Source organism: Callithrix jacchus, chromosome 18 (assembly GCF_049354715.1).
Source record: "Callithrix jacchus isolate 240 chromosome 18, calJac240_pri, whole genome shotgun sequence".
Classification (NCBI taxonomy): Eukaryota; Metazoa; Chordata; class Mammalia; order Primates; family Cebidae; genus Callithrix; species Callithrix jacchus.
In genome coordinates, this window is record NC_133519.1 from 21,655,093 (window position 1) to 21,676,745 (window position 21,653).

The window sequence follows — 21,653 nt, forward strand, 5'->3', positions numbered from 1 at the left end:
TTTGTGCATGAAACAAAGTTTGCATACATTGAACCATCAGAAAGCACAGGCGTCACTATCTCATGTGGACAATCTGTAGTTGTTTGGCACCACCATCATTCCTGGCTCTGAATTCATATGCTCCTGACAAGCAATTATTTTCTTACTCTTATTCACAAATTCATGCCTAAGAACTTAACAAAAATTATGACATACCATTAATACAGTGGAAAAATAATGTGTGCAGAGTAACTAGGCAGGACAGTAGAATCACCAGAATACTAGTGTCAACTACTACACAGCAGTAGCAACAAAAAATGGCAGTTTTCAGTCTCTGCCTTTGATGGTATGTTTTCATTCAAAGCTTACCATATACTATTTTATGTCTTCAAATGAGAAGAAACATCAGAAGCAGTTGAGGGACTGGAAGTGGGTCCTCTAGGGATGAGGACTATTCTGCTGGATGACTTTTTAAAATGTATTTTATGGAGTCATCTGCCTCATCAACAGTAGTTTTTGTCTTAGAAATCTCTTTTTGATTTTATACACTGACACGATTTCTTTTTCTGTTGTGAATGCATGCTGCTTTAGTCCTTCACGAAACCCATCGCATATTTTTACCATGTCATCTATAGGCACTTTTTCTTCCGGGTTAACAACATCATCTTCATTGTCATTATTACAGATTGAGTATCCCTTATCCAAAATACTTGGGACCAGAAGTGTGGAATTTTCCACTTGTGGAGTCATAAGGGCACTCCAAAAATTTTGGGTTTTGGAGCATTTTGGATTTTGGGTTTTTTGATTAAGGATGTTCAACCTCTACTAATTCTTCTCAGATTAGCATAAATATAAAATAATGCTACATGTGAAGACTCAGAATTGAAGGCCATTTTTTGGGGGAAGAGGGAAAGGCTGATATCATCTACAGACTATTTTAAATCACAGCTTTATGTTTACCATGATTGTTAGCTAAGATTTAATCTCAAATGGTTTTAAGTTTTTGGTATTTGTAGGCCTTTCTTTTTTTCCTTTTTAGGGATCTGGCTGCCTCAGCCTCCTGAGTAGCTAGGAGTTGAAGCACATGCCACCACACCTGGCTAATTTTTAATTTTTTTTTTTGTAGAGACAGGATATCACTATGTTACCTGGGCTAACCCCAAACTCCTGGCCTCCCAACGCACTGGGATTACAGGTGTGAGCCACAGTGCCTGGCCTTTAGCTCCTTCTAGTATTGAGTTACTAAGTTTATGTTCATATATTTTTGGTATTGTATGCATTTGCAAATCCTATTAATTTAGAATACATGGTTCTCCATGTTCAGTGTAAAAGATTTGTTATTTATAAGTCAAATCCTTTTAGCATTAATAAGTTTCAGGGGTTAATTCTTAGAAATCTAGGGATTACAGCAAATTTGATAGTTGTTTAGTTGACAAAGAAATATGAAAGTATGTTAAAGTATATTGTTAATGATAACTCAAAGAGATGAATTTAGTTGGTCCCATTAAAAACATAATAAAGTTACCATAAGCATGTGCTGCTATTGATCCAGTGTTTACCTTGATGGTGCCAAATCCTTTGGTGTTGATCTTACCCATTACATCTGTAGAAGAGACCTAAATATAACCTACTTCCCCTGCCACAATAGTTGTGCACCCTCTGATTGTTTTTCTTTTTTCTAATGCAGGTCAGACGGTTTTGCTCTCTCAGCCTACTGTGGTACAACTTCAAGCACCTGGAGTTCTGCCCTCTGCTCAGCCAGTCCTTGCTATTGCTGGGGGAGTCACACAGCTACCTAATCACATGGTGAATGTGGTACCAGCCCCTTCAGCGAATAGCCCAGTGAATGGAAAACTTTCCGTGACTAAACCTGTCCTACAAAGTACCATAAGAAATGTGGGTTCAGATGTAAGTTTTGAAACTTGGTGTTTCTCTTAATACCTGATATAAAAACCAACAAAAAACACCTTTTGTTTTTGTTGCCTTGCTTTTGTTTTTTTTAGCACTCCTTATATTGTATCAAATAAAAGAGAGTGCTGAATTGCATTTCCAGTCTTTGGAGGAAAATTAGGTTAAGGCTTACTATGTTAGAATCTAAGTGAAAAGGTTTTTGAAAGTCTGAAGTGGTTTGATGAAAAGCAAAGTGTGCATGCCTCCCTCTTCTTTACTCCTTCTTTAGAACCAACCCTCTTATTACATTCCTCAAGCCCCTACACTGTCAATCCAGTCATCCACTAGAATTTACAGATTCTTTTATGTTTTCTTATTGAAATGTTTTAACAACTCTTCAGATAAGAGTCTATAGACTACTTTTTAGGAAGGTTTTATATTTAGCTTTCTTTCTTGCCCTTTTGAAGGGTTTTCACTACTTCATGATGATGACTTTCTACCCTTGGGAATTCTGTTTCTTAGTGATTATTTGGTACTTTCCCATTTTTGCAAACCTTTGAATTTTCTAGCATGTTGTAGGGATTTCTTATAATTTATAAATCACATAGTTTCCTAAGATCTGTCACTCGCTAAAGCCGGGTACTGCACTTGCCAACTAACTCTTGATTTCTTTCAAAATGATTGGAAATAGCTAATGTTATGTATTAAACAGGAATTGAACATATTGGTCCTTAAATTTAATGAATTTTTTTTTTGAGACTAGTTCTCACTCTGTCACCCAGGCTGGAGTACAGTGACACAATCTGTGCTCACTGCAACCTGCTTCTCCTGAGTTCAAGCAATTCTCCTGCCTCAGCCTCCTGAGTAGCTGGGTGACATGCGCCACCTGGCTAATTTTTGTATTTTTTAGTAGAAATGGGGTTTCGCCATATTGGACAGGCTGGTCTCAAACTCCTGACCTTGTGATCCGCCCACCTTGGCCTCCCAAAGTGCTGGAAATAGAAGTGTGAGCCACTGGCATCCAGCCATGAATGTTAAAGTTGAATAGTCAAACAGTGGATTCTCTAAAATTATGCCTGGGAAAGCAAAGACTATATGTTTTCTTTAAAATAAAAATGGATAATACTAGTTGTTAATATTGTTACATCATCCTTTCTTTAGGTAAAATGCTTTTGCAAAGTAAATTTAAAACCCTGGGCCGGGCGCAATGGCTCAAGCCTGTAATCCCAGCACTTTGGGAGGCCGAGGCGGGTGGATCACAAGGTCAAGAGATCGAGACCATCCTGGTCAACATGGTGAAACCCGTCTCTACTAAAAATACAAAAAATTAGCTGGGCATGGTGGTGCATGCCTGTAATCCCAGCTACTTGGGAGGCTGAGGCAGGAGAATTGCCTGAACCCGGGAGGCGGAGGTTGCGGTGAGCCGAGGTCGGGCCATTTCACTCCAGCCTGGGTAACAAGAGCGAAACTCTGTCTCAAACAAAACAAAACAAAACAAAACAAAACAAAACAAAACAAAAAAACCCTGTGGGTCATGCAAGGTTGTTTATCAGACTACTGTCTGATCTATCTACCAGAATTTATTAACCAGCATGTCAGTGACCCATTTAATTATAAAATTGCTCCACAGTTACATAAACAGTAATCTCAGCCAGCAATATTGTAAAAATTCATAACAGGAATATTGTTTAGTGAAAGTAGAACTTCCAATTTCTAGAATAAGTGTCCCATCGTTTGTATAGGTATTGAAAACAATGGATGTCAAGACATGGAATAGGAAAATTAGTGTTGCTATGAGACTAGAGACCATGGATAATACAGGATTAGGCTTGACTGTTATGTTGGTTTGTTTTGAGGACTAGAAGAGGTAAGCAAAATGCTTATGGCATTTTATATTATAGGCTCTAATACGTAGTGTATGTTTCAGTTGAAGATGAAACAATGTGTTGCTGGCTAGTAGAAAGGTGGTACGCACAGGATAGAGGTGGCAACTGGATTGGCAAAATGTTGATAATCATGGAATCTGGGTGTTTATTTTTCTCTCCTTGTGGTGCCTGGAAAAATTTCTACAATGTTTAAAAAAAATGACAATAACAAAAATCCAAAAATTATCTGTCATATTTTCAATTAAAAAGTTGTGTGGCCAATAAGAAAAAAGTATGGTTTTCATAGGAGACCAACCAGGTTAAGAATGATGAAAAATGATTTTTAAAAAATAATCCCTTTAAATTTCCTTTTAATACTCTTTAAATTATGAACTTAAATGTTTCTTGTATAATACCTCCAAATGAAAGTTACAACAGAAAATATCCAAAGTTGCCTTTATGTAATATGTTAGGACATTTAAAATATTTGTATAAAATATTTTAGATATGAAAAAAGATAAAGACTAATTAGAAGTTTAAAAATGCATAGGGCAACAGTATATCACTGTTGTTAAAAATATTAACATAGTTGGCCGGGCGCAGTGGCTCAAGCCTGCAATCCCAGCACTTTGGGAGGCTGAGGCGGGCGGATCACGAGGTCAAGAGATCGAGACCATCCTGGTCAACATGGTGAAACCCCGTCTCTACTAAAAATACAAAAAATTAGCTGGGCATGGTGGCGTGTGCCTGTAATCCCAGCCACTCAGGAGGCTGAGGCAGGAGAATTGCCTGAACCCAGGAGGCAGAGGTTGCGGTGAGCCGAGATCGCGCCATTGCACTCCAGCCTGGGTAATAAGAACGAAACTCCATCTCAAAAAAAAGCCAAAAACCAAAAAAAAAAAAAACATAGGTCAACAGTATATCATTGTTAAAAATATGAGAAAATATAGAACCAGTAAATACTGCTAGAAACAAAAGCTAATACTTATTGGTTCTATATTTTCTCATCTCACACATCCCCCAGTTCTTCAATGTTAATGGAGACTTTGTCAGCAGTCTCAATGTATGAATGTAAAATATATGAATGTCTACATTGATGATATGAATATACACTTAGGTAAAGTTAATATTTTTTAATAGTGATATACTGTTGACCTATGCATTTTTAGAGTTCTAATTAATCTTTATCTTGTTTTCACGTCTAAAATATTTTATTAAAAATACTTTAAATTTACAGAGCCCCCTTAAGAGTACAAAAGCTGAACAGACACGGTCTTTTCAAAGTTTAGAATTGACAGGATTACAAAAGAAAGATTCAATTACTGTATGTTTAATGCAGAGAGACCTAAGGACAATTAGGATAATTTTCTAGTCAACCTGCATTGAGGTTTTTATGCTTAGTTTTACTTGGCCAACACATCGAGACGTGAGCCAAGCCTTTTCAATATGAGTTTTTTGGTAGCAATTTTGACTGAATGTTTATTTCAAGTAAAGAAGCATTAGTCTGTCCCAGTAGCAAGCCAACTCACTCAGGAACCCGAAGTAAATGTGTTCCAGAAGGAGTCACAGAGAGGAACTTTGATCAGCTTGTATAGTCTTCTACATTGGTAACTTGGTTGACCTCAATATTACATGTGCTTTTTAAAAACACAAGTCCTGTTAAATTAGGATAAATTCGAATTAATATAAATTCCTAATTTAAAATGGCCAAAAAGAAAATGTTTTTATCATACACTTTTTGTGCTTTTAAAAAAAGTATGGTGAAAAAGTTGTAATTCAGCAAAAAAAAAAAAAAAATTATATCAGTCTCTTGTGGCTTTGTAATGCTGACATGGCTTCTTTTTCTACCTTTTTTAGTTCTTTTGTTTGGCTGGTTTGACTCTCTAGAGGCCATAAGTAGCGTTTTTAGCATTCCATATTCTGCAGACTGCATTAAATGCCACATTTTCTGTTATGAAACAGTTTGCCTGTTTCAAATTATAATCTTACTCTTCCAGCCTTTTGCTGATAAATCTGTTTTGTTTAACTCTTGGAGACCTCACCTAAGTTTTCAAGAAATAATGGTTTGTTTTTGGCTGTGATCCTGATGGAAAAAATGAACATGATCTCTCATTTCAGTGTAGAAGTTCTCTGTGCAGTTTCTTAATAACTGGCAATCTTGGAACTACAAAATCTGCTTCCATGATCTAATTCCCTTTCACCATGCTCCTCCTCCAACATTGGGGATTCTAGTTGGACACGAGATTTGGTTAGAGACACAAATCCAGATCATATCATACCCCTTTACCCCACCTCACCCCATCCCTCATATATATAGTTGTTAGTGACGTGCATGTGCATTCGTCTGGGAGTCCATAACCACTTTTGTTGTTGGTTTTTTTTTTTTTACAGCTTCATTAAGATAAAATGCACATTCTGTAAGGGTCACCCTTTTGAAGTGTACAATTTAGTGGTACCAGCGCTGCTGTCTAATTCCAGAATGTTTTTATCACCCTAAAAAGAAAACCCCGTAGTCATTGGCCATAGTCATTCTTCAGTCTACCCTCCCTGCATCCCCTGGTAGCCATTTAATCTGTTTTCTGTGTGTGTGGAGTTGTCTGTCCCAGACATTTCATATGAGTGGAATCATATAATACATTTTTGTGTATGGCTTCTTTCACTTAGCATGTTTTTCAAGCTTCATCCATGTTGAAGCATGTATTGGTGTTTATTCTTTTCTATGACTGAATAATATTCCATTGTATGGGTATAACACATTTTTGATAATCCATTCATAAGTTGATAGACATTTGGTTTGTTTCCATTTTTTGTCTATTATGAGTAATGCTGCTTTGACCACTCACATTCATTTTCACAGTTTTTTAAGAACCATTTTTAATATATAAAGAGTATAAATCAGTGAGAAAAATACAAATTAATCTAACAATGGACAGTATATGTGAAGAGATAATTCACAAAGAAGAATGGTAAATTTTAAAAGTCAAAGTATCAATGGCTGTGTATTCTTGAAGGGGTATCCCCTCTGAAAGATCACTGTTTTAGAACTATGTGAAAGAATATTAATTGTTAGCAAGAGAGATCTTGTGGCTGGTTACAGGTAGTTAGAGAATGATGTTCAATAATTTAAAGTGTTATGGTTAGACTTTTCTGTGGCTTTTACCTCCCTTGAGTATGAGTTGTAAGGGAAAGTATCTTATGGCTTCTTATAACTTCCCAGTGTGTGTATACTGCAGCTGTGTGAGTCTGCTCACATGTGAAACTTTGTATTTGGTTACTATGTGGGTGTACATGTTAAACTTTGTATGTGATTATAATTTTAAATTTCAAAAAGTACAAAAACAAAAATAGTACAGAGGATACCCAGGTATTCTTCAGACAGATTGACCTGTTGTTAACATTTTACCCAACTTGCTTGTTTATTCTTCATCTACCTACCTATCCGGCCAGCCATCCATCATTTCATCCATATACACACACAGTTTCTTCCTGAACTATTTCAGGGTAAGTTACATACCTCACATTATTTTACCCCCAAATTTTTCAGTGTGTATTTCCTAAGAATAGGGACATTCTTTTATCAACTTGAATAATTTGCATTAATAAAATAGTTCAGTTGCCTGTCAGTATTACAGTTCTGTCAGTCGACCAGATATTTACTAGATTTTTCACAAAGTCCTTGTGAAGGGGCATTATTTATTCCCATCAGTTAGTTAAGTGATTCAACAAATGTCATATTGCTAAGATGGCTAATAATAATCAAGTACTACGTGCCAGGCACTTAAGTGTATAAATTATAAATACTCTTCTTCTTGTTGTTTTTTTTGAGACGGAGTTTCGCTGTTTTTACCCAGACTAGAGTGCAATGGCACGATCTCGGCTCACCGGAACTTCCGCCTTCTGGGTTCAAGCAATTCTCCTGCCTCGCCCTCCTGAGTAGCTGGGATGACAGGCATGCACCACCATGCCCAGCTAATTTTTGTATTTTTAGTAGAGACAGGGTTTCACCTCATTGACCAGGATGGTCTCGATCTCTTGACCTCGTGATCCACCCGCCTCGGCCTCCCAAAGATAAATACTCTTCTTAAATCTTGTAACAGCTCTTTGAAATGAATCGGGGCTCTGAGAAATACAGAGTAAGGAACATAACTGAGAGTGCTCAGAGGAATGTTAATTTTTAGTCTCTTTTTCTGCTTCTGTAGTGACTAAATAAGATTTCATGTTTTGTGTGTGTGCATATGTTTTAATTTTTTTCTTTTTTTTAATTGCATTTTAGGTTTTGAGGTATATGTGAAGAACATGCAAGATAGTTGCATAGGTACACATGTGGCAGTGTGATTCGCTGCCTTCCTCCCCTTCACCTACATCTGGCATTACTCCCCATGCTATCTCTCCCCAACTCCCGACCCCCCTGTTTTAATTTTAAAACTTAAAATCTGAGAATAGGAGCTGGAATAGGGGCAGATATGTTCAATATTGCTTTATTTGCATGGTTTATTAGAGCAGCTGTGAGGTGCATTCTCATGGAAGTAATAATTTTGCCTCGTGTGTGTGTGTGTATGTATTATATATAATTTTCCTGAAACCCATATTTGTATGGTATATTGTAGCTTACAGAGAACTTTCATGTCTGTTACCCATTTGATTCTCACCCCAATCATTTGACCACTTATAATTGAGTTAGGATTCAAGCCTACCTCACTTGTAACTGGTCTTCTTCTAGTCCAGTGCTGTCTTCATTACTCAGGGCTCCATTAATGAGGAGGCTTTACTTTCATGGTAGTCCTGATGCAGTTCAAACTTCAAATTACCCAAGTTCTTTCCTTACAATTTTATGGAGGAGGGGAACAAAAGAAAAAAAAAAAAAAGAACAAATTACCCAAGTCTCGAACTTGCTGCTACCTTTTTTTTCCCTTTGCAAATGTTTTCTCTTAATTTATAAAAATTAAGTAGTTTTAAGATTTGAATTTTAAAAATCAAGGCAGCAGATAGTTTTAAGTCATGAGGGACAAAGTTTTAGAAAGATGGACCTTATTTGAATAATTTGATGGCAACAAATGTAACCTATTGCAAAATTAATCAGACCAGTATTTTATTATGTAGTAGTCATTATTGTGCTACGTTGTTGTGCCAATAAAATTCATTGTATCTATTTAGCATCAGCCCTAGAACTATTTTGTTTTTGGATTGGACAAGGCCTTTAGAGGACTATCAGAGTGGCTTTAAATTTTCTTGTCCACAATCCACAGTAAGAAATGTATTTAACCTCTCTCTTTCTCTCTCATACATAATCTCATGAAACAACTCTCACTACATATAAAGCATTGTTTCTTTTATTCTGTCCTGTGCTTTTCTAATTGTTTTTGAAGACTGTAGTGATTCACTAAATTGATAAACCTGATATTGTGTTATGATAATGTCAAAAACACTATGCTGGTCCAACTCCCTCTTTTTACTAATATATAAATAGACTCTAGAAGGAGACGTGATTTTTTTTTTTTTTTTTTTTTTAAGATCTTCCAATTAACTCTTTGTGATGCTGGGCCAGGAATTAAGAACACCTAACTTCCAATTTTTTATTTTCATTTAATGACTTAAATTACTATTATTTAGTTATATCAAGTATTTCTAAAGACACTTGAAGCAATGGAGTCATTAACTGAAAAAGACAGGAAACCATTTTGAGGCTCCTTTGAAGATCCCTGTGTAGAGGACTTGGGTCCCTCCATTCTTCAAGAGGCCGTGCCCACGGTGTGGCTTTCCAAAGAGTGTGTGGTGCATACTCCCGCTTTTACCTCTCTTTTGGTTGTTCTCTATCTTCATTCAGAAGATGAGATTGGATAGGGCAGCTTGGTCCTATAGTCTAGCGGGGACTTTGTCTATTATCTGTTCTCATTCTGGAAATTATACTACATATCATAAGGCATTCTTCATTTAAAAAAAAAAAAAGAAAGAAATTGTTTGCAGGATGAAGATTATCTCCTTGACCCTGCCAAATAAATGGTTCAGGTTGCCAGTGTGAAGCTTCTTTAATTTTTGGCAAATGGGAACTGGCTGTATGTATACATACACACAAAACTTAATAGAAAGAGTAAAATAAAATTTTGACTGTCATGAGATTGAGAAGAGTACAGATAGTGTAAGTCTAAATTTCCTTTTCTTTCTGCTTTAAACAATAAAGAAGTGTATGTAAGATTCTTAACATAAATCAAATTAAGTTTTAAAATTTATTTGAATATTTAAAGTAGGATTGCCACAAATTAAATTTGCCAGTGATTTTAGCTATATGTGTTTTTTTAGGATGTATCTATAAATATGTTTACTGACATGCAGTAATGTATGTTATGTAATCCTTATTTAATTGAAAGATTGTATTTTTGTCTTTAGTCAGATACAGTGAATAGGTTAATCAGTAATAGTTTCCACTTTCAGTTTAGAAGGCAAGATTCAGCCAAATGAGAATTAGAACTGTTAGAAAGATATACAGCAAGTCAGTGATTACTGTGTGATTCACCCATAGGTTATCAATACTTGATCTGACTTGAGTTTACATGAGATATTCGAATGTATTTCTTAGCATAAAAATCCTATTAAAATTTTTTTAAGTGACAGGCTCTTACTCTGTCACCCAGACTGTAGTACAGTGGTGTTATCATGGCTCACTGCAGCCTCAACCTCCTGGGCTCAAGTGATCCTCCTGCCTCTGCCTCTAGGGTAGCTAGGACTACAAGTGCGGACCAACATGCCCGGCTAATTTGTTATTTTTAGTAGAGATGAGGTCTTCCTATGTTTCCCAGGCTGGTCTCAAACTCCTGACCTCAAGCAATCCTTCTGCCTCAGCCTACCAACCAAAGTGTTGGGATTTCCACCACTCCTTGCTCCTATCTTAATATTATATTTAATTTAATTTGTAGTCATTGAGCTCATCTCTTAGCCACATAACAGAAACAAGTGTTTCGTTTTGTTAATAAAAAGGAGACTATAATAACTTACGGTATTTATCAGTCAATATGGTTTTAAAAATTATAAACAGGCTGGGCTGTAAAGCCAGCACGTTGAAAGGCTGAAGCAGGAGGATTGCTTGAGCCTAGGAGTTTGAGACCAGCCTCAGCAGCATAGAGAGATCCTGTGTCTACAAAAAAAAAAAAATTAAAACTAGCCAGGTGTGGTAGCATGCATCTGTAGTCCCAGCTACTGGAGAGGCTGAGGCTGGAGGATCTATTGAACCTGTGAGGTTGAGGCTGCAGTAAGCCATAACTGTGCCACTGACTGCACTCCAGCCTGGGTGACAGAGTGAGATTCTGCCTGAAAAAATTAAATTAAATTGAATTAAAAATTTGAATGTACTTGAAACTTTGACTCTTAAATTGATTCAACCTTCAAAAGGAACTTATCCATTTGTGGAAGTTTTCCTTTTACAAAAGTCTTTCTTACAGTCAAATAAGTGTTTACTAAATGAAACACTACATTTTATAGCAGTGGCACTAAAGGGAAACTGCTTTGCAGCTGTGGAGTTGTTCCTTTTTTCTTTCTACTTTTTCCAAGGCAAGATGCCTGGTGGGAGAGTTGTCTGGAGGCAGGATGATCAGAAGCAGGAACTGGCCAGCTGTTCACTTATTTCAGTCTGTGTTAAAATCATCTGATATGCCCAAAAGGGAGATGTGTCAATTGGGTAATGGGCCAGAGTATTGATTTTATGTTTTCAGATTGCTAACAGAGGAGATTAGCCTTCCAGATACAGGCAGTTCCACAAGTCTCTGTTTTCAGACAGGCACATAATTAAAGTAACCACATAGTTCTCTGAGGTTAGAGTTCCATGCTGTGATGCAAGCCTCTCTGTTATTTAAAAGCAGTTTGAAGCTGCTGTGTAAGTACCACTGGGCTTGAAGTCAGCTGACCTAAGTTCTAACCTTGGCCCTTCTACTCTAACAGTGGATTAAATGATGAGGCTTATTTTAAAGCCTTGAAAACTACAGTAATTTCAACAAGAGGAGATTATTGAATATATTATGAAACATCAAGATAATTGAAAAACTGTGCTGCCATTATTGTATGTCAGAGGTCATTATGATACATTGTATGTGCAAAAACAGTTTACCAAACAATTACATACAGGGTAATCCTTTTTTTCTTTTTTCTTTTAATTTTAATTTTTTAGTCATGCACGAACAACCTTTTTTTCTTATATAGGAAAATAATCACCTCCCCCTCAATACCAAACACCACAATGTGTGTATGTATTTATCCTAAAAATCATATATATTTTTTTTGCCTAGGAAATATAGAATAATTTAAATATTTTCTATTCAGATAGCTGAAGATGGCTTGCTGAGATACAACATTGAAACCCTGCATTTGGTGATTGCTGTGGGTTTCATTTATTTTTACTGTCTTTACCCTGTGTATTTATTGGTAGTATTGAATATTTATTTTCAGAACTATGATAATGTATCTTTTTCTGTGGGAAGAAATGAATATTTGGCCACAGATGGTTTTCATTATTTTAGTATGGGGCACATGAATTGACAGTCTTTGAAACTTTAATGCTGTGTAATATGCAGGTGCTTTTATTGTTTATAGAAATGCCTAATCCTTGTTTGAAATTTATTAAATGGTATGCCATCTGTAACCCCCTCTAAATTCCACACATTAATTAGCCTTTAAAGTAAGGTTGCCTTTTGTCTAACTTTTAGTATAAACTCTTCCATCTGGGAACTTTCACTTTTATGTCCCTGTTCAGTGTTCTGTGTGCTTCAGCACTCTAGTATTAATTATGGACAATGGCATTCTAAGTAACATTGAAGATCACTAAAAATAAAAGTAGACTGAACAAACCGGCATTGTCCAGAGAATAGTTTGCATTCGGTGAATAATCAATCCATCATGGCTTTGCCATTGCTGTGTGTGTGTGTGTGTGTGTGTGTGTGTGTGTGTGTGTGTTTAGCTTTACTTAAGAGGGAGATAGTTATGCTGCAGGGAAATTTTTACAGATGATGGTTTCATAAAAATCAGCATTTTTGTAGTTTAAAGAAAAAAACCCCTTTTGACATTTCATGTAACATGTTCTTTTCCTCGTGGGTTCTGATTTTAAGGTTGTTGAAAGTATTTGGTGTTGGGAGATTACTTGGTTGGCTTTGGCATACTTCTTTCTAGGAAATATAGTATCATGGTGGGAATTATGTTGTCATTTTAAAAGAAATCAGTTACATTCTTTAACTGTATTTACTGGTCTCAGTAAGAGTTATTGAACACTCTAGAGTGTTTATTTTTTAAAATCTATTGCAAAATATATTGAAATTAGTAATTCAGCCATCTGTGTGCTCATACTAATCAGTTTAAGTTGGTGCTTTTTATAATTTTGCCACCTCTTTCACTTCCCCAAATAAATTAGACTAGTCTATAACAATAGGCTTCATAACTTAATTTAGAAGACGTAACAAAAATAATTTCACTCAGTAAGTTTTTATTGTAGCAGATATTGTTGGTATTAAACAAAAAAGTAGGATCAGATGTGGTTTGGCTTTCAAGATATAAAATCTAGGTGGGGAAAGAGAGAGTTAACATTCTTGAAACAATTGAGACCATTAGAGTGTTCCAGTCTGTCCTCCAAATTTTAAGGGTATGTAAGATGTTCAGAGAAAATAAAAAGAAATCAGGATAAGTTAGAATATTTTTAGTTTGAATGGGCCTTGGAATTAGGTTAGTGGAGGAGATAGCATTCCAAATGGGATTAAACAATATGAATAAAGAAACAGGTTAGACATGTGTGGAGATTATGGAGTAACTTTAAATGGTAAGATTGGAGGAGTGTGGCTTGAATAGCTGTGGATTAAGGGCAGAAGGTCTGGTTAGGCAGTGGGAAGTCACAATATGGAAGACCTTAAAAGAAAAGATGGGTAGCAAGGACACATGACTAGCTTGTTTTTGCAATTGAGTAGTAAGATAAAATATTTTCTTGGGAGAAGTTATCTCAGAAATGGTAGACAGAATGAGATGGAAAACAATTGAAATAAGAGTCTTGCAGTAGTATAGGTGAGGAAGGAGACCCAGGCATCTTCCACGTGTAATATCTAAACTATGAGCCTATATAATGTCAGAACCTTCCTTTGTTAGACGAGCTGAACTTTAGACAAATTATCGCTCAGGCTCCGGGGCCGAATAAACTTCCTTCTTCATTTGAGAGATCCATTTCCCATGGCCACTCCTCCTACATAGGGATGAGTTAATGAGTGCCTGTGTTAGGAGAGTGGAAGAGAGAATAACAACTGAGACACATTTTCACTGGAGGAAACTTGGTCATTAGTATATACTTTTACCATATTCAATGAGTGAATGAGAGATTGAGAAGGACTGAATATAGTGAGTAAAGAAAAATAATAGTTACTATTATAGAAGATGATAGATTTTTTAAAAAATCTAGTTAGAGGGAGATAGTGAGTTCAGTTTGCATGTAATACATTTGAAGTGGTGATGACTCTGTAAGTAGAAGTGGCCTTAGAATTAATTGAATATATGGTTCTGGGGCATAGCCATTTCAGGACCAGAGATGTAGATGGAAGATGTATATATATACATATATACTTAAAGATACTGTTTGAGGGAGTTTCTGAGGAGTAAATTAGAAGATTATGAGCCTTAGAAAATATCAGAAGAAATTATTTAACATTTGGGTTTTAGAAAGCCTTATTTAATCATTTGATTTTAACTTGTTTAGTTTGAGCAGTGTTTTTTCAAACATGTTTTGAAACAACTAGTAACCTACGCTTTGAAAACTAGTTGGTTAACAGTAATTGGAAAAATTAGTATATTCTGATCTATTTTGATCTGATTCTAAAACCGATATATTCTGATTCATTGTAACTTTTTCTAGATTGCTGTGCTCAGGAGACAGCAACGTATGATAAAAAATCGAGAATCTGCTTGTCAGTCCCGCAAGAAGAAAAAAGAATATATGCTAGGGTTAGAGGCGAGATTAAAGGCTGCCCTTTCAGAAAACGAGCAACTGAAGAAAGAAAATGGAACACTGAAGCGACAGCTGGATGAAGTTGTGCTGGAGGTGAGTGCTAGTAATAGGGCTGGGTTGAGATGGGCTAAAGTATCCCCTGGATGAATAAATGGAGAAACATTTACATTTTAAATTAAACTGTGTAAAACAATAGTGCTAGGAAAAGGACGGTACAGTAAGTCCTAAAACATTTGCAGTAAGGATGAAGCCTTTGAAGAGGACCCTTTGAATTGTAACCCCCGCTCTACATAGAAAAGTTGTCTCCTCTTCCTGAGTTTCTTCTTACTCATTGCCTTAGCACCCTCTTTTCTGACTAAATGAATCACATTGAGGCTTAATAGCCCTGCTGTATTTTCCCTTTTAAAAAAACAATATAAAATAAAAGTATGTTTTTATTTTTTCTTAGTCCACCTGACTACTAGTATGATTTTTGCATTCTGTTACTATGTTGGCTCCAGGAGGGTTAATCTCCTTAGTTCTATTTGGGAAGTTTGCTGCTTTCAGAATTTCTCACTGCAGTGCTGAACCATATAGCTATCTTACACTATTAAGTGGGGCTTCTTACACGATTCTTTTTATCTTGCCCCTGAGTACATGGGAATACTCCTATATATTACGAAAACAATGATTTAAAAGTTAGTGAGGCGAACTGTAGAAATGTCTCAAAATTCTTTGGGGATCCATAAAAATATAAAAATATTGAATTCTTTCCTCTTGGGTGAAGAGGCAACTGCAGTGGAGTAGCTGCTCTGTTTTTTCTCTGCTGGTTCTCCTTTTCTCTCTCTGCTAAAAAGGGAACTTGGAAGTCTCTGCTCTAGTCTTTTGAAAAGTATTGTTTCCTCACCTTTGATTTTTTTTTTTAAATAAAACAAGGTATTTACGTAACTGGTAATTCTAATCTTAGGTGTTGCTTTTTCTGAAATTGATGTGTAGTTTAATTATATTTAATTTGGTCATTTCCTTTAGAACCAGAGGCTTAAAGTCCCTAGTCCAAAGCGAAGAGCTGTCTGTGTGATGATAGTATTGGCATTTATAATACTGAACTATGGACCTATGAGGTAAGTGAATATATATTTGTTTTGGATACTAATGCTAAACATTTAACTTCTCATTGTTCTTCAGCTCTCATCATAAGCTAGAATAAAATGGTTTGTTTTTCAAGATGTATAAAGAGTAGTAAGATAGGAGCCATGCCTTCAAAGATCTCATGACCCAGCTGGGAGGAGGGAGAAGTCGAAGGATGACTGTGGTATAATATGAACGTAATAATAATAGTGTGAATGAGTCCTAACATAAGTTAGAGTACAAGTTCCTTGAGGTGAAGCTTCATGTCTTATTGATAGATACTCAACACATTTTTTGTTGAGTGACTGAGTGTTAAGGGAAATACCTACTAAAGAAGCTGAACATTGAACTTTGATATCAGTTTGCCATGTGGAAAATATGAGGAAGTATGTTCCCTGCAAGGCAAAGGGAACAGCATGTTTAAAGGCACAGTTATGAAATGGCATGACATGTTCATAAAAAAGTGAAAAGTTCAGTGTATCTTGTATATGTGGGGAATGTGCATGAGGCTAAATATGTGGCTAGAGGTATAGGTGCTGCTGGGTACATTGAGGCATCCCTAGATTTTAGGTGGAGGGTAATATAATCAGCTTTGCATATTAGGAAGAGGACTTTGAGGGTTGTATTGTGTATAGACCCTTGAAGGGAGTGAGGATAAACTATTGGCAGAGAAAGCATCAGAAGACTATTGAGGTATTTCAGGTAATAAATGAGAGTCTGAACTTACACTATGGTTATAGAAAGGATGGGCAATCTTAGGGTATCTCTGATACAGATTTTGTGGAATTTGATAACTAGTACAATGTGGGAAATGAAGAAGAAAAGAGGGAAGTTAAGGATAATTCCAAAATTTCTATTTTGAGGGACTGAATGGTGGTGCTGTCATCTGAGGAAGCAAACAGACAGATGGATAGATAGTTTTATGATGTTTATTTTTAGTTTAGGAAGTTTGTGGCACTGACTAGATATTGAGAATTAACATTAGAGGTAGGTAGATAGTCTAACAGACAGATAATGTTAGTGGGGTAGATGAGATTATCCAAGGAGGACAAGTAGAGGAAGGACACCAGTATGAGCCGTAGATAGGGAAAAGAAATTCATGGCAAATAGGGTTGGGGCAGAACTGAAAGAAAGTACCTTTTTGAAGCGAAGTTAAAAAGAGTTTCAAGTGGGTCTTGGGCAGTGGTATCACATGCTGCTGAGAGCTTGGGAGATGCAGAAAGCTGAATTTGGCAGTTGTCAGTTCGTTGTGATCTTGGAAAGCAGATTTAGTAGGGGTAGGGGTGAAGTCTAAAAGTTGGTTGAGAATTGAAAGAAGTTATAAGTTGAATAATCTCTTTTTTTTTAAACAACATTTTTTGTTATGAAGATTTTCAAACATACAGGAAATTTGAGAGAATAATATAATGAACCCCCTGCTGTCATGAAATTTATAAGCTAATATAGGTGACATATACTAATCAAAATGATTATACAAATAAATGCAAAATTGTAACAACGTTAGGTGCCATGAAAGAAAGGTACATAATATCATGAGGCCATATAATAGGTTCACTTGACCTAGTTAGGGAAGTAAGGCAAGGTTTCCCTGAGAAAGAGGTGATTGTGTTAAGGTCTGAAAGAAGATTAGAAATTACTTAGGTGGCCCGGCGCGGTGGCTCACTCCTGTAATCCCAGCACTTTGGGAGGCGGAGGCGGGTGGATCACGATGTCAACAGATCGAGACCATCCTGGTCAACATGGTGAAACCCGTCTCTACTAAAAATACAAAAAATTAGCTGGGCATGGTGGCGCCCCTGCCTGTAGTCCCAGCTACTTGGGAGGCTGAGGCAGGAGAATTGCCTGAACCCAGGAGGCGGAGGTTGCAGTGAGCCGAAATCGCACCATTGCACTCCAGCCTGGGTAACAAGAGCGAAACTCCGTCTCAATTAAAAAAAAAAAAGAAAAAAAGAAATTACTTAGGTAAGATACAGGAAGAACATTTTATGTGGAATATAAACATCTATACTCACATTTGTGTTGTTTCTTTGTGTTTATATGTATTTAGTTTAAAAATTTTAGTTTTACATTAAAGAATTATATACAAATTGTGCTTTCTTTAAAATATATGATAGATTATTCTCTTTTAATACTACATAGTTTTTTGTAGTAGAAATGTACCATAATTTAGCAATTCTCAAACTTTAGGTCTTGGGAATCCATTTGTACGCTTAGAAGTTACCAAGGATCCCAAATAATTGTTGATTTTTGTAGTTTATATATACTGATATTTATTATGTGAGAAATTAAAAATTTAAAGGTAAAATAAAAAATTTTAAAATTTATTTAAAAATAATAAACCATAAATCATTACATGTTAATGAAGAATAATTATGTCTCCCAAACCTCTAAAAATTTAGTGAGATAGAGAAGAGTGGCACTACTTTATAGTTTTGTAAAAATATTTTATTTTGGGGGGGAAACTTTGTTTTAGTGTTTATATACACATTTATTTGCAACTAAAAATTGAAATAGCACATTGAAATTTCCTTTTATTGCAATACAAAGTTTTGAAAATCTGGCAGGATTCGCAGATCTGTTTCCTCATGTAATCTGTTGTGATGGGTTGAAATAAATGAAGAAAATTTAGACTCACATAGGTATGCCCTTGGAAAAGGGAGGACTTTGCTGACCCTTTGAAAGACTTTTAGGATCCCGAGAGTTCCTTGGACTGCTTAAAACCCCAGTGCACACTTATACAACTGCTGCCATAACTTATTTAACCATCTGTTGATAGGGCATTTCCAGTTACTTATTGATAATGTGTGCATTAAATGTGTTTTCATATGTCTGTGTGCCTGTATGTGTATGGTAGGATCTAGACTAGAACTAGAGGTTGCGTGTCTGAAATTGTGACAGATTTTGCCAAATTGCCTTCCAAAAAGACTGTATCAGTTTACATTCCCACCAGCTGTAGAGAGGAGTATCCATTTTCTCAGGTTTCCTAACACTGGATATTGTGTTTTTTAAATATTGGGCTGTCTCTTGGGTCAAATATGTTATTGTTAGCCTGTCGCACTGGCCTGTGTGGTGTGCTCTTCCTCAAACACACTAAGTCTGCTATTACTTCATTTACATTTATTCCCACTGCTGGCAATGCCCTTCCCTTAGAGACTCTTTCTGTCAGGTCTTAAGCTCAAATGCCATGTACCCCTGAACTTAAAAGTTTAAAAAACATTAATTTTTTTGGGTCAACATTTAAAAAAAAAAAAAAAAAGCTCAAATGCTACCCCATTGAGGCTTTCCTGGACTACCTTTTTGAAACATCCATCCCAGCTCCTGCCATTGCATTCCCTATCCTCTTTCTTTCTTCACTTTTCTGTGTAGCACCTCTCACTTTCAAGTATGCGATGTAACTTATTTATTTTATTTTCTTTCTTTCCCTGCAGGGATTTTTCTCTTTTTTGTTTTCTAGTGCTTAGAACAATGCCTGGCACGTAGTAGTTACTCAGTATATATTTATAGTATGAATGAATGTGTTTCTCCCCGACACTAATAGGAAATGTTTTTTATGTCTTTAGCTAGTTGTATTTCCCTTTAAAAAAAATTACTTGCCACTTTGGGAGGCTGAGGCGGGCGGATCATGAGGTCAAGAGATTGAGACCATCCTGGCCAACATGGTGAAACCCCGTCTCTACTAAAAAAATACAAAAATTAGCTGGGTGTGGTGGCGTGCACCTGTAGTCCCAGCTACTCGGGAGGCTGAGGCAGGAGAATTGCTTGAATCCAGGAGGCGGAGATTGCAGTGAGCCGAGATTGCGCCACTGCACTCCAGCCTGGCACCTGGCGACAGAGCAAGACTCTGTCTCAAAAAAAAAAAAAAAAATTATTTGCAGCTTTGACCAGAACAAATCCTTCCTTTTTGTATGAGCTGCTATAAATCCACTTGTGTGTATTAAATGTATATCTAGTATTTATTGACAACTAACCTACTTGCCATACTCCTTCCCTCTTTCAACTTATGTTTCAAATTCTATGTATGATTTCAAGAAGCTCTCTGTCCTGACATCCTTGGTTTTGCTTTATTCAGCCCCTTTTCATCGGTTATACAGTTTGTCGCAGACATTTTCTTCCAGTTGTTAAAGTTTTGCTTTGCATTACTATTAAGTTTGTGTTACGTATATTTTATCTCAGCGCTAAGGTCACAGATTATCTTGTCTAATTCTTTAATTTTCTCCTGTAGAGATAATACAGTGTTCATTCCAGAGCAAGTATGCATTTATATATGTTCATGAACTATTTCTTAAAAAATTGTGTGTTCTTTTAGTTCCTCATTTCTTATCTGAGGCTACATGAGGTACTTATTTATTTAGTCAGACATATAGCAAATATTTATGGAGCACTTAATGTTTGCCAGGTACTGAGCAAGGAATCAAGGAGGCAAATATGAATAAAATTACAGTCTAGTAAGAGAATCAGTTATGTAAACAATTGTGTGAGAAAGAATTATATGGATGTCATATAAACATGGGCATTAAAAATAGGAAAAACTGTTTTCTCTACACCCTTCTGACACTAAATAGGTGAATTTTCTACACTGAGCAATTCTCTGGACACCAACTGGTTCTCCTACAATTTAATTCAATTCTTTTTAAAATTTTAATTTAAAAATATTTTTTATTGAGACAGGGTCTTGCTCTGTTGCCCAGGCTGGGGTGCAGTGGCACAATCATAGCTCACTATAGCCTCCATCTCCCAGGCTCAAGCAATCCCCCCAACCTCAGCCTCCTAAGTAGCTGGGACTTGCTGGTCTTAAACTCCTAAACTGAAATGATTCTCCTTCGTTGGCCTTCCGAAGTGGTGGGGTTACAGGTGAGCCACTATGTCCGGCCAATTTAACACAATCCTGACGCTAACTACCTGGAGTTAGCACAGGTTGCCACAGGTTAAGGGCTCAGTTCCCAAAGACTGCCTCCCACTTCAGTCGCCAGTTGCAAGTCCCAGCTTGTGACCTGTAACTTGTAAGTGGCTATAAGTTAAGGGTTCTTACAGTCCCCTCTTGAGGTTTGATAATTTTCTAGAATGGCTCACAGAAGTCAGAAAAACATTCTTTACTAACACTTCATTAACTTTACATCCTTTATTGTAAAGGATATGTGGGGCAAGCCAAATGGGAGAGACTCATTGGGTAAGGTATGGGGGAGGAGTGGGGAGCTTTAATGCCCTCTCCAGTTGTACTAGTACCTCCTTGTGTTTGCTAACCTGGAAGCTCTCCAAATCCCATTGTTTATGGGTTTTTATGGAGCTTCACTACTGTAGCCTTGATTGATTAAACCATTAGCCATTGGTGATTGCATTCAATCTCCAGCTCCCTCTCTCTCTACCTGGAGGTTGAGGGATGGGGCTGAAAATCCCAACCCACAAATTATGTAGTTGATTTCTCTGGCAGTCAGCCTCCATCATCCAAGAGTCACCTCATTAGCATAAACTCAGCTCCAGGTGGAAGGGGCTAATTATGGATAACAAAAGATGCTTTTCTTAACCGCCCATCACTCAGGAAATTCCAAGGGTTTTAGGAGCCCTGTGCCAGGAAGCAGAATGAAAACCAAATATATTATTTCTTATTATATCACAAATTCACAGGCATATTCTTGAGGGAACATAGAAGTAACCAGCAGTGCTGCTAGTGGCACTCATGGGAGGCTTTATGCAGTAATACTTGATTAAGGAATAAAGAGTATTAGCTTACGTTGCAGGAAGTGATGGTAGGGTTGCAGGGGACATCTTATTGTAGAAGCCCTCATGAATCAGTAAAATTTTAGGAAAGAAAAGACTGGAAAAACAACAACAAAAATGTAGTTCCCCCGCCCACC

The 21,653-nt window shown here is 36.6% G+C and overlaps 1 protein-coding gene across 6 annotated transcripts in view; it reads left to right on the forward strand.

Annotated features, from left to right (window-relative positions):
• The window catches only part of ATF6 (activating transcription factor 6), a 203,088-nt gene that overhangs the window by 44,596 nt on the left and 136,839 nt on the right, over positions 1 to 21,653 (forward strand). For all 6 annotated transcript variants that reach the window (XM_035279979.3, XM_035279980.3, XM_078356143.1 and 3 more), the window contains exons 7-9: positions 1,667 to 1,887; positions 14,602 to 14,787; positions 15,703 to 15,794. In XM_035279979.3, the coding sequence (XP_035135870.1) occupies positions 1,667 to 1,887; positions 14,602 to 14,787; positions 15,703 to 15,794 (499 nt within the window). The remainder of the gene's footprint in view (positions 1 to 1,666; positions 1,888 to 14,601; positions 14,788 to 15,702; positions 15,795 to 21,653) is intronic.